Source organism: Solenopsis invicta, chromosome 6 (genome assembly GCF_016802725.1).
Source record: "Solenopsis invicta isolate M01_SB chromosome 6, UNIL_Sinv_3.0, whole genome shotgun sequence".
Lineage (NCBI taxonomy): Eukaryota > Metazoa > Arthropoda > Insecta > Hymenoptera > Formicidae > Solenopsis > Solenopsis invicta.
Window position 1 is genome coordinate 8,455,477 of NC_052669.1, and position 13,056 is coordinate 8,468,532.

Here is a 13,056-nt window from a genome sequence, read left to right on the forward strand (position 1 = left end):
TGTAAAACCACCTCGCTTTTTGTTACATTGATAATTAGTTATTAATTTCCGTGAGAGGGTCAAGTCTATTAGTTTAAGAAAATGAGGGACATTTGCTTCACAACGTGCAGATCACAGTCAACGATTGGAACTATTTGCATTTCGTACATGAGAATTAGCACTGTTGATTATTAAAATTCTGGGGAGGGAAAGGCAGGAGGCAATAAATGTCGATTCCATTGAAGGTGTAAAGGGGGCAATGTGTGCCAGGATAAAAGTTTTCTACCTGTCCTTTTTGCGGATACGCTGTATACGTGTACGTAAAAACTTAAATCTGTGGTGAATAAATTACCATAATAACCGACCGTACTGAGTTAAGGCTAGTTATTGAACGTCGTCATGGCGCATTAAATTTATACAGTCATTAACGCCGTCGTTACTCCGACAGGATCAAATCGACTTTAGATATGACGAAAGCTTCCGCGTATCTAGATCAGTAAATTAAAAGGGGGATAGCTGCGTGTAGAGCGATTCTCGTAATCGATTTAGCAAATATGGTAAAAATCGATCGTGCAGGAATGGAACGTGTCGCGTGTCTCTTTGTCCAGGTGAATTCGAATGCAGATGCAGGTAAACGTAAATCCCGGTCGTCGAGAAGAATCATAAGAAGTTGGGCGCGCTCGTTGGCTCGAACGGCACAGAGAGCACCAGGAGTAACCGGGCGAAATGATAATCTCGATACTCGTTACGAATTTCCCGAGCGGCAAAGTACGAGAAAGGGAGCACGAAGAATAGTCGCGAGGCGCATAAAGCGAGCGTAGCGTGCGGCGTGGCGCAAGAAGTCGTACGTCTTGGACGAAGCGCAGAAATCAGGGTCGTTAACACTGGTCCGCGCGCGGCGGGTGCGCCGCGTTGCGCCGCGCCGACGCGGATCGGCCGGGGGTTGGCACCTTCCTTTTTGGATTATATACATGCATACGTGCCCCCGTGTACGCGAACGGACGGCGGATATATACATTGATTGCATTTTTGCGTCCGCGCGCGCGCGGGGTAATAATGCTAATTTGGTAAGTAGAAATGGGCATCAGCGGGCGGTCGGGCGGTCGGGCGGAGCGTGGAACACACGGTAGCACGGGCAGCGCTAATGCCTCGTTTTTGTCCTCCTCCTTCCTCGCTTTTGCCCTTCTCCTCCTCCCGCTTCTCTTCCATACGCGTTCTCCACCTTCTCCATCTGCCCTCCCGGTTCGCCACCACCGCCATCACCACCATCGCCTCCTCCTCGTCCTGGAGGTTCCTTCCTCCTTTTCCTCTTGCTGTTGCATCGCGCTCTCTCTCTCTCTCTCTCTCTTTCCCTCGGTTGGACAAGGGCCGCCAGCCACGGCGGCAGGCGACATAATGACGGCCAGACCTCAAACCTCAAACTCCTAACTGAATCATGAGTCCTCTCCGCTCGTCCGCGCCCAGGACTAACTTCTACAGGCGCGGCTTCTCGATTTACCGCGTTGCGGCTCCCTCCTGGGTAAGAAAGGAGGGGTGCGCTACGTGCCGAGTTCGTTTTGTCTTTTTCGTTTCGGCGACTCTCTCAGGGCCGACTTTTGTGTCGTATTGAATCGCAAACGACCGGACGAACGGGAGGGGGCAGGAGGGGGTTGCTACCGTGAGGAACAAGGACGCGTGCGGATTGCATTTTTTTTTTACAACTCACGCGCCGTGATTGCGAAATATAGTCGCGCCGAGTTGCTTTTAACTTTGCAATTGCCGTTTGAGATATTAGATGGAACGATAATGTAAAACACGCTTTGAAAAATAAAAGCGTATCTCCATCTGAAGAATCGATCTATATAATTATAATTAAATTACGTTTTCTAGTTTCTATTTCGAAATACTGATTTCAAATTTTCCATTATCCTTAACCCTGAAATGCTATTCACGTTTTTCTTACATTAATACTACTCAGGTAAAAATTCACTTATATAATTAAATTTTTTTTTATGTCTTTGTGACTAACACTATTTTAATGTAAGGAAATTTTATTAAATTATTTTGAGCTATCGCGTATGAAATTAGTAACCTTGTGTTAGTGTTGAAAAATTTTAAATGTTCGTATAATATCGTATTGAGATTTTTATTCTATAATGTTAAATATTGTTTGAACGCCTTATTAATAATTGAAATCTTTCGACATTCTTTTGTATACTTTAACCTTAAGCCAGTTATGTATCTTGCAACTACGTTAGAATAACTCGACGTTATAACGTATCTCGGAGATGAAGCGAGGGGCGCATTAGAAACTTTTGGGAAACCTTTATAATGGGTTCAATAAAAAGCGCCCCAGTGGGACGCATGTGCTACAATGATCTTTCTTTCAAACCGCAAGTCCGGTCGATCCCTCGTTTGATTCCTGCGACAGGTAATCAATAACCGAGGGAATGGCGTGCAGGAAATTCTCAGTTTGAGTGGAAGCGTCTGGTATAACGTCGAATCGACATCAAATCTGATTTGTTTATCTTTTCCGAGGCGATTTGCGGATATTGTTATCTGCTGACAATCGCGCGTTATTAGTTTGCTCTTCGAGACGTTTTTTTAAGAACGTAAATTAATTTGATTACATTGTTATTTCCATGTATCAAATCAAGACATTTATTTTATCATCCGTAATTTTCAACATAAAATAATTTAACGTGTATATTTCCAAATGTCGAAAGAAAGATACGTTTAAATCAATAATTTAAGAAATATTTTAATCAAATTTATTTCATTAATTAAAAATGGAATGATTAATATTTTTGTCGCTTTGGAAACTACATTATTGCAAACAACAATATTTATTTATTCCATTTTTAATGGATATAATAGTGATTGTCATACATATTTTGCTAACGTTCGATTAGTGGCAAAAGATAAAGAATACTTTGAAACGAGTAGTTTTTTCGTCACATGCTTGTCACGTACGGTCCTCTTTCTCGCGAAAGTATAGAGGAGGCCGATGAGGCAGCAGAAGAAAGCCGCCTCTTACCCGGTAACTGTTACTTCTTAGGGGTTTTAAAAGGGGTTGAAAGGACATTACACCGACGAGCGGGGGAAGATCGAGGTTGACATTTTACCGAAGTCACTAGGACGAAGTCGTTGTTGCTGCGACGAAAAGGTTTTACGCTTTTAATGTTTCAGAGCGTGCTACGAGTGTGCCATTAGACATCTTGTAAAATAAAAGAGAATTACATTATTACTTTGCGAACAATAGCTTTAAAAGTACAGAGTTGAACGAAGCAGTATTGCTACTTATATACAATCTTTTCGAATTATTTTATAAATTTGTAAACACATTTTTTAAAACTCATACAAGTTATAAAAATCTGTGTACATGTATGCCATTGGAAAAAGCTTAATGTAAACAGAATAATCTTTATTCATAATTATAAATTGCAAATGGCGAAGTAAATAATCCAATTACACAGTTTAAATACTAAGTACGCCTAACGAGATCAGCAGATTTGGAAACATATTGATTAATTCTGATTATAAAGAGAAATAAAAGATCGAAGAAAATTATATCAGACCCCTTCCTCCTTTCAAATTATAATAATTATTTTGATATTTGCAAAAAGAATTACTTCGTAATCATTTTAATTAAAAGGAGAATCGATAAACAGCGGTTGTGTTTAAGCACTTTGAGCATGTTTAAGTACTTGTTGTTGCGCTTAATGTTTTTCCTCGTTCACGGTCGCTTTGCGGATTCCGAAGTCGTGCAAGAAAGCGCGCAATAATTTATGTAGCGTTCTTGACGCGTTCAATCGATGGATCGACTTTTTCTCGCCGATCTGTCGTCAGCTGGCCGGCATTTCGCGCCCCTTATGCGAGCCTGAAGAAGACGAACAAGTCCCTTGCACGGACCATGACGAGGCGCATATCTTACTAGATATAGCGGCGTATATGAGAAAAGACGGAGATCTGGAAATACTTGTGCTAGTCGCTAGTACCATGTAAAATGATTTGTTTAAAGGATGTAAAATGGCACATTCTCACGCTAAATTTTGCTAATCATGCTAATTAGATTTTGTAAAATATTAATAAAATAATGCAGAGTGTGTATGGTATGTGTAATTTCGAGAAAAAAAAATCAAAATTAAATCTGGTTCCCAAGTATGTAATTCCAAAAGAAAAAGAGCAGAACGTTTGATTTTTTTTTAAGTTTTTCATACAGCACGAAACTTCTCAAGTTGCAACGATGAAAGCTATAACAACGTCAAAGTGCAAATAAAAGAAATAGGATAAATTCAGGGATCATAACGACCGACTCCGCATGAACTAGCCAGAGAACAGTACGAGAGAAGCGCGAAGAAAACTGAAGCGGAGATCTTCGGTCACGGGAAAGACGGGAGAGGAGGAGGAGGAGGAGGAGGAGGAGGAAGCGGGAGGAGAGAAAGAGGCGGGAGGGAAAAATATAATGGTAGCCAGTGAGGTGGGGTGGTGTACCATCGATGGATATCGAGTAGGCGAGTTGGTACGTGAGATAATAAGGCGTGCTCGGGCATGCCGATGGAAACCGCACGCGGCATTATTCAAATTGAATCCGGTAAGAATTATTATTGGCGGGCAACTCGGCCCGAGCCGACTCATTCCGCGGGATCGCATTTGCGAATACGAGGAAGAAAAGAGGAGTCGGGAGGCAGAGAAGGTAGGAGCAGGAGAAAGAGAAAGAGAAAGAGAGAGAGAGAGAGAGAGAAAGAAAGAGAGACGGAAAAAGAGAACGGGGGAGGCGGTGGGAGAAGAAACGGCTGGCGGAGTGAGGAGGTGAGGTGATGATGGAGGTGGCTCTTGGGTGGAGGGAACGACCTCGTCATCACGACCTCGGCGAATGATCCGCTGCAGTATCGCCCGATGACCCTGGTGTCATTACGCCTCACTCTCTGGACGTCATTACGCTAATGTCCATCTCCTTTTCTTCCTCCCTTCCTTTTCACTTCTTCTCTGCGTATGTGTCGCGTCGCGTCGCGCTTCTTCTCTTCTTCTTCTTCTTCTTTCGTTGCTTCTTCTTTTCTTTCTTCTGATCACCACACCTTCGTTACGAAGTATGCTTGACACGGTTCGCTGTCTGACGCGCTTGAAGTAGCTTACTCTGTGCGCTTCCAGTCTTCGGGGAAGCTGAGGAGGTCGTTCTGATTGGTACTTAACCTTCGGGATGCGATCTCCTTTTTTATGGTGCTTGCCTGATTGCGAGTGTTTTTACTGTTATCTACATTCTGCACGGTAAATTTTCTTTCGGGGAATCTTCTTTGTGATTGAAAGCGTTAAAGCCATGTCTATAATGACGCCAAGATACGAAGCTTAGGGAACAGTTCAGCGCAAGCTGTGAATATCAGTTAATTTGGATACTGTGCAATAATCATTATATAAAAATATTAAAAATTTAATTGTTTTACTAACATCGTGATTTTTCTTATTAATTAATGCGCCATATAATTTGTAATTTCATTCCTAATGAACACTCTCAAAGTCCTAAAGTTCCCGAGAGAGTCAAAACGTTATTCAAACAAAATTTTCTCATAGTTTTACAACTGCAGTTTTCCTTCGTGTGATGATTATTAAAGAATGCGTTGCCATACAGCTGAAGAACGTAAAGACACTGAATTAATGAACTCGCGGTAATCGAGTTGATTAGCGACACGCGATTTTTTCTTGCCGAAGCACATAATAAAGAAAATGCAGGGAAGGAAGGCGCGATGAAATTTTTAGCGGGCGGTCTCGTTGCACGAAGGGTTCGACAAGCACGCGTCGTGCAACACACGCACATACATACACACACACACACACACACACAGACATTCGCTCGTTCCGCTCTGCGGACAGAGTCCGCGGGGGTTGTCTGAGAAACGGCAGGTGTCCTTCCCTGGCTCGAAGGCAGGTGGACCTCTTTGCCGGAAACAGTAGAAGAAACACGTGGACGGGAGCGTCCTTTTGATGTAGCACGAACAACAATGCTCGTGACAACGCGCGGCCGTCTTGCTGCTTCAGCATTGATGAATATTATATAACTATTGTCCGTATTAATTAAAGGTTACCGCGAATGTGGACACTCTTACTGTTTTCTCTGGAACGCGATGAGCCTGGCCTCGCTAGTTCTCGTAAGGCATTATAAGACAACTCGCTGTTAGAATACAATAAGACAACTTATTGTCATGCGTAACTCGTTGAATTATTTGTTAGAAACGTAATTATTAAATTATTAAATATTTCAAAGTTTGAAGGAATTTGTATGGCAGCAAATAAGACAATAAAGTATAACTATGCGTTTTAATTTTTTTTAAATATTGAACTTTTATACTAGCTTACGTATCAATGATGATATGTGTAATGACAGAGTATGTCTCTCTTTACATAATACTACAGTAATCTCTAGAATAATTTAGATATTGATTCATTCATATCGAATATGAAAAGAATTTAAAAGCTATAAAGCGATGCGTACCTATTATATTAATGCGTACGAAATTAGCATTACTCGAGCTTGTAATAATACGTGAATTTTATATCTGAAAATGTTGTAAATATGCTGCCGCGAAGCTACGACGAGGACGTTGATTTTCGAAACGAGGCAAGGCATTAACGAGACGAGACGAGACGAGACGAGGCGAGACGAGACGCGCGGCAACTGCCGTTTGAATCCGCGTGTATACGAAGGAGGCCCCGTTGTCGTGTATCACTACCACACGCCGATCTTCTCGTTCCTTTCGCCTTTCGTTCCTTTTTCGCTCTCGCGAGGATTTCGCTTCGCAGGCATTCCAGCCGCGGTTCGTTCGGGACCGCAGACCACACCGAGCAGGCAGCGTCGGGTTCGCGCGGAGTCGCGCGCGCGCGCGCGCGCGAGCACCGGTAATAACCCTCCGCGAGGGTGAATACGGTTACCAGGGCTCGGGTTAAAGCCCCGGTTGAGTTCCATCGTTCGCTCTCGGGCCGCCACCGCCGCCGTCGCCGTGTTTTTACGGTTCATAATTCAGCCGAGTGTATTTCAAACGCCTGCCAATGCGGGATCGTAACGCCGATGTGCACGCCGTGCGTTCGAACGCGGTCCCGCCCTGGCGCGGTGGGGCCCCGAGAGCGCGGCGGGCCCACGACAACCCCGGCATTACGAGGCGTCACTTCGGAGCGCGGAGAGATTTAAGGTCGTCGTACGCGACGCGAAAACTCGTCACCCACGATTGCTCGGTTATTTATGCACTCTCCATTGGCCAGACGGATAAGACCCGCCGCTGCTAGGGTGCCTTAAGCGCGTGTACGGACGCGACGGACAATATGTGCGGTTAGATGGCTGTAACTACGATGGTGTTTTACGGTCGTCTTAAAAATGCCGTCGGGGATATATTTTCGAAGGACAATGTTGCCCTCTCTCGATGGGTACCCTCGTCGGACGCGACTGCGAGTCTGCGATGGAAATATACGTTCGTTACTTTACAAGCCCTTCGGGAGAATAATGTAACGGCGACTCACACGTTCGTTTATGTAATTCAGTTTTTAGCATTTGAAACTTAAGCTGATCGATTCGTACGTATAAAAGTAGATGCACCGATGAACGAATTATTATTTTACAAATACCATAAAATACTCGGATACAATCTGAAATACATTTACAAACATTCCACCCAGAGTACAAATTGGCTTTGTGGTGTTTAAACTCATCGACTGGTTGATTTCCATATCGTCGATCTTTTTCTCAAGTTTTTACGCGACAGCTTTTTTTTTTTTTATTTAAACCTTATAATTTGCGAGATTCCAAACTGTCTACTGTATAAAGCATGCCATAAATTTCAGCGTCTCTTTATAATAATCTTTTACGAAGTTACGTGAGAAACGTCATGGATACTGAAAAGTATCGTGTCGTTTGTCAACGTTAGCGCGAGACCGGTATTCTTCCAGCATTTTGTTCCCCCAAGATTATCGTTTCATGACAACGTGTGTTTGTTCTTTACCTCTTCTTCTTTTTTTCGCGTGCTCGAAAATTTTATATTTCACACATTTCTCGCGGACATTCAAATGGCCGTTCACGTTGCAACAGGATGTCATATTTTCCAACGTGCTTCCCTTTTCCACCACCGCGTATCCCCTTAACGTGGATAAATTCGCAATGCCGACTCGCGAGGGTTGAGGAGAAAGGTTTCTCGTGTCTCGAAGAGAATGTACTTCGAACGGTAACTATTGAAATGATCGGCAAGTTCTTGCCCCCTTATCCACCCTTCCTCTCTATCTCTTCGTTTCTTTCCTTCTGCTTTCGCCACTCGTCGAACGAATTGCTCTGCCGCGGTATTACGCTCATAAACGTGGCACAACGTATACATCGGCATACAAAATTTTATGTACGTTCGCATCAATCGCAAAAGTGCTCTAGCGCTTTGATAGCAATATGTTGTGAATTGTGCGCAAATTTTCTCCGATTGCACCAGACGCATATTCAATTACGTTAATTTCGCTCGTGTATCTTCGTCTATTAGGACCTTTGCCAGTATTTTATACTTAATACATACATACATTTTATATTTTATACATTATGAATTGACAATATTGGAAAATAATTTAATTCTGTTTCTTTTTAATTTTAATCAGTTACCTTTTTAATACTTGGGTATTAATATAGCAATGTAATATCTATGAGAACAAAACGCAAAATTAAAGGGTTATAGACACGATTCATAGTATCTGCGTTATCGCAAAATTTCCGGACGCGAATGCAGCAGCAACGATAGAACGATGATAATGGCGCACACGCACGTATGCTGTATGCTAGTTCGCGATGCAAGTTGAACGTTCCTCGTGCCGCCGCACACAATACACGCGCTGTATAGCGTGGAGAGGATGCCTCCGAGGTGTTACGGCATAACTCCGTGATTATCCGCCGCGCGCGGCCGCGATCGTCCCGGGGAAAATGATATTCAGATGAGAAGGAAATCAATTCCACGATGGAATCGGCGAGGCTTCGATTAGAGAAGCGGCATGTAACGTGGCGGGCGCGGGACATGAGGGACGAGGCAACAGAGAGAGAGAGAGAGAGAGAGAGAGAGAGAGAGAGAGAGAGAGAGAGAGAGAGAGAGAGTGAGAGAGAGAGAGAGGGGGGGCGCAGCGCGAGGCGGAAAGTGGATTAAATTCCGCCGGATGTTTCCTTTTTGGACGCGACGCGGAATCGATATGGCTCGCCTTTGAAACGGCTCTTTCGCGGCACGTTTATTTATTTCAGTAGCTGCCGCTTCAAGGATGCTCCAGGACGAGGGGGTAGGTCGCGATCGCGTCGCGAAATGCTATGTAAAATAAAACTGCTGCGCCCTCCTCCTCTCGACGTCGATATCTGCAGGCGTGCCCATTGAATTCATGTAATATTACCGCGTGGCATGCTGTAATGGAACCCCGTGCCTCGTATATCCCGATATACTTCCGCGTGCGCGCTCCGCGTTTTATGCGTCCGTTTTAATCGAAAATGTAATATTACTAACTACATTGCTGAAACCCGATGGTGGCTCTTCTTTATTCCTATCAGCGAGAAAACTAAAACTCCATACGTGCACCGCTATTTAAAGCTATCTTTATATCTTTCTTGTTCAAAGACGACTGTTGAACTGGCACAGCCATTTTACCACAATCAAATGCGACTCATACAGGTATTAATTGCTATTTTTTTGTTACTTTTATGCTGTATTTACGATTTTTTTGCTCCAGCCTTTTCGCTAAAAACAATGGCTGTGCTGGATTAAAATTAAAGTTAGTACAGCCATTAAGAAAAAAGAAGGAAATTAAAAAACACATACGTACTTTTGCAGTGCTATTTTTTTTGCTAATTTTTTTACAAATTTGCAAAAAAATTGCAAATAATTCCTATATGAGCACTTGATTGTAATGAAATGGCTGTGCCAGCTCAACAGACGTACATTCTTACTACATTTTATTTCACTATTTTGTAAATAACTAATAAATTCAAAAATTTAATTTAATTTAATTTGAACTCAAAAGTTATAATGTATTTGAAAAGTGTAGATTATTTTATATAATTTCTATATTATTTATATAATATTTTTTTACACTGAAAAATATCTCATAATACTCTCAACTTTCTGAAAATTTTGCGGTTGTAAGCGCTTGGCAAAAAGTGTATAGAAATATTTTTTTATACGCTCTATGTTTATTGTACAAATTTTAGACAAGCAAACTATGGTTTGTGAACGTTTTCACAACCGTAACATTCATCAAAATACGCTAGCAGATTAATATAGCAAGTTTCAAATTTTACATACTGAGGTGTATATTTATGTGCAATAGTTAGATAAAAATACTTCCCAAAATTAATTATTGATATTAATCTAGCGTAGCGCACTTCCATTTTAAAGAGCAATGAATCTCTATCAATATAATCAACAGAAATTCATTACTAAATTAAAATATAATTTTGCACTCACCGACACACGATGCGCAGCAGCGGAGTTTTTAACATTGACCTGTAAAACACAAATAAATATAATTCACATTCACTCACAAGAGCGTCCGCAGTAATTAATATTGTAAAAACTGATTACGTTACATTAAGTTTTTATTAAACTTTTTCAAGTCCAAATTATTAATGAAATAAATATAATTTTACAAAAATTTCTATCTCCTAAACAGACTTTTAAAAAAATTCGACAAACGAGTCCTGTTAAAGTAATTTAATATATACATATAAATTATGTACTCGTTTACCTCGTGGTTGCTCCGCCGTTGCACGATGCCTCCCAGGTCCTCCTCCTCCTCCTCTCTTGTTCCTGCTTGTTGCTTTTTTATGGCATCGGCACTTCACTTAAAAAAACACTACTACTTATGGTCAGCAATAATCACCTCGATATGACAATCGCGCGACATCCTGGACGGCATTCCCAGGCACAACGCGCAGTTCATTAGATTACGACAACGGGAAGTTAACGCGAAACGACGAAAACATTATCCGCGTCACCTGTCACCCGCGACACTATCGGGAAATTAACGCGACAGTCGACGAGACGACGAATCTCGAGCACCAGGAGATCGCCTTCACGTCGCGCCGCGCGGTGTAACATAACCTAACCTCTCGACCGCTTAATCGTAGCCGTTGCTAATACACGTACGTGCGTCTCCAGACGATTATTATGTTGGCGTTCTCACGTACGCTTGTAAACATACAAATTGAGACCGAAAACAAATAGCCGCGGATTGAATAATGTGATTGAACCGATGACAAATGGATCATTGACTCCGTCGCTCGCGCTTGTCGACGGTCGACGAGCTTCGATCGAATGAAATTCGCAATCTAACAAGTTGCCGGTACATACGGTGCTAATCATTTCGCGATATAAAGATCGCGCGGCGTCTTGTACTTGCCAGGTACTTCCGATGTGCGCGATGCGCGATTTATTATGTCGCGACAACGGGAAATTGACGCGAAATGGCAGGCGAACTGCGATCCGCCTCACTCGGCACCCAACAGCAATGACGTTGGCCGACGGACGATTCTCGAACGATAGGTACGCGCGGACGCCTTCATGCGATACCTTCATTTCGCGGATCTCGCCGCGACGAGCGACATGATCTTTGGTCCGGTGGCCGCAGCTGTTGTTAACACACAACACACGCGTGTCTCCGGACGATTATTATGTCCGCGTTCTCACGTACGCTTGTAAACATACGGATCAAGACCAAAAACAAACAGCCGCAGGTTGAATAATGTGATCGACCGACTGCAGACGGATCACTGACGCCGATGGTCGCGCGACGAGCTCCGGTCGAACGGACTCTCACGAAATTCGCGATCTAACAGATTGCCGGTATAATAGTGAGTACGACGACAATCACCTTTATAGTATAAAAATCGCACGGCATCTTGCACCGCTTGCACGATACTTCCGAAGTCGACCGGTGTATTAACGCCATTAGTAATCAGTGCGGTCATCTTTACGTGAGCAGCGTAATCATCTAGTACTATTGCGGCGCCATCTAGTTTACTAGGGAGCGTTAGTCGCACATGAAAATGACCGCAATGATTGCTAATGGCGCTAATAAACTACGCGTCGGTCGACATCGGAAGTATCGTGCAAGATGTCGTGCGATCTTCATACATATAAAGTTGATTGTCGTCGTACTCACCACTGTACTGGCAATCTGTTGTTAGACCACGAGTATCGTGAGTCCATTCCACCGAAGTTCGTCGCGAGAGCAAGGCATCACTGGCATCAGTGATCCATCGGCAGTCGGTCGATCGCATATTTCGATTCGCAGATGTTTGTTTTCGGTCTCAATTCATACGCTTATCAGTGAGAACGCGGACATATCAATCGTCCGGAGGCACGCGTGTGTTATGCGTTAACAACAATGCTCTATCGTGGCCAACCAGCCCAACGGTTGTGTATCGCGTGAAGGTGGCTGTGGATGCCCAACGTTCGAGAGTCGTCCGTCGGCCAACGTCAGGTACCGAGTGAGGCAAATCGTAGCTCGCGAATAGCGTTTGTCGTTTCGCGTAAATTTCCCGTTGTCGCGTCATAATAAATTGCGCATCGCGCATATCGAAAGTGTCGTGCAAGCGCAAGATGCTGCGCGATCTTAATATCAAAGGTATGTTAGAAGGCGGACATAATAATCGTCCGGAGACGCGCGTGTGTTAATAACCACTGCGACCAAGCAGTTAAGAGGTTATGTTACACCGCGCGGCGCGACGTGAAGGCGATCCCTTGGTGCTCGAGATTCGTCTCGTCGTTTGTCGTGTTAATTTCCCCGATAGCGTCGCGGGTAACGGGTGACGCGGATAATGTTTTCGTCGTTTTGCGTTAACTTCTCGTTGTCGTAATCTAATGAACTGCGCGTTGTGTATGGAAATGCCGTCCAGGCTGTCGCGCGATTGTCGTATCGAGGTGATTATTGCTGATCATAAGTAGTAGTGTTTTCTTAAATGAGTGCTTGTGCCATAAAAAAGGAACAAGAGAGGAGGAGGAGGACCTGGGAGGCATCGTGCAACGGCGGAGCAACTACGAGGTAAACGAGTACATAATTTATATGTATATATTAAATTACTTTAACAGGACTCGTTTGTTGAATTTT

At 43.3% G+C, this 13,056-nt stretch overlaps 1 protein-coding gene across 1 annotated transcript in view; it reads left to right on the top strand.

Moving 5' to 3' along the window:
* The first annotated feature begins 12,335 nt into the window (after positions 1 to 12,335).
* Positions 12,336 to 13,056, top strand: part of LOC120358154 — a 67,064-nt gene continuing 66,343 nt past the window's right edge. Inside the window, exon 1 of the mRNA XM_039451064.1 lies at positions 12,336 to 12,990. Within this exon, the coding sequence (XP_039306998.1) occupies positions 12,908 to 12,990 (83 nt within the window). The 5' untranslated portion in view covers positions 12,336 to 12,907. The remainder of the gene's footprint in view (positions 12,991 to 13,056) is intronic.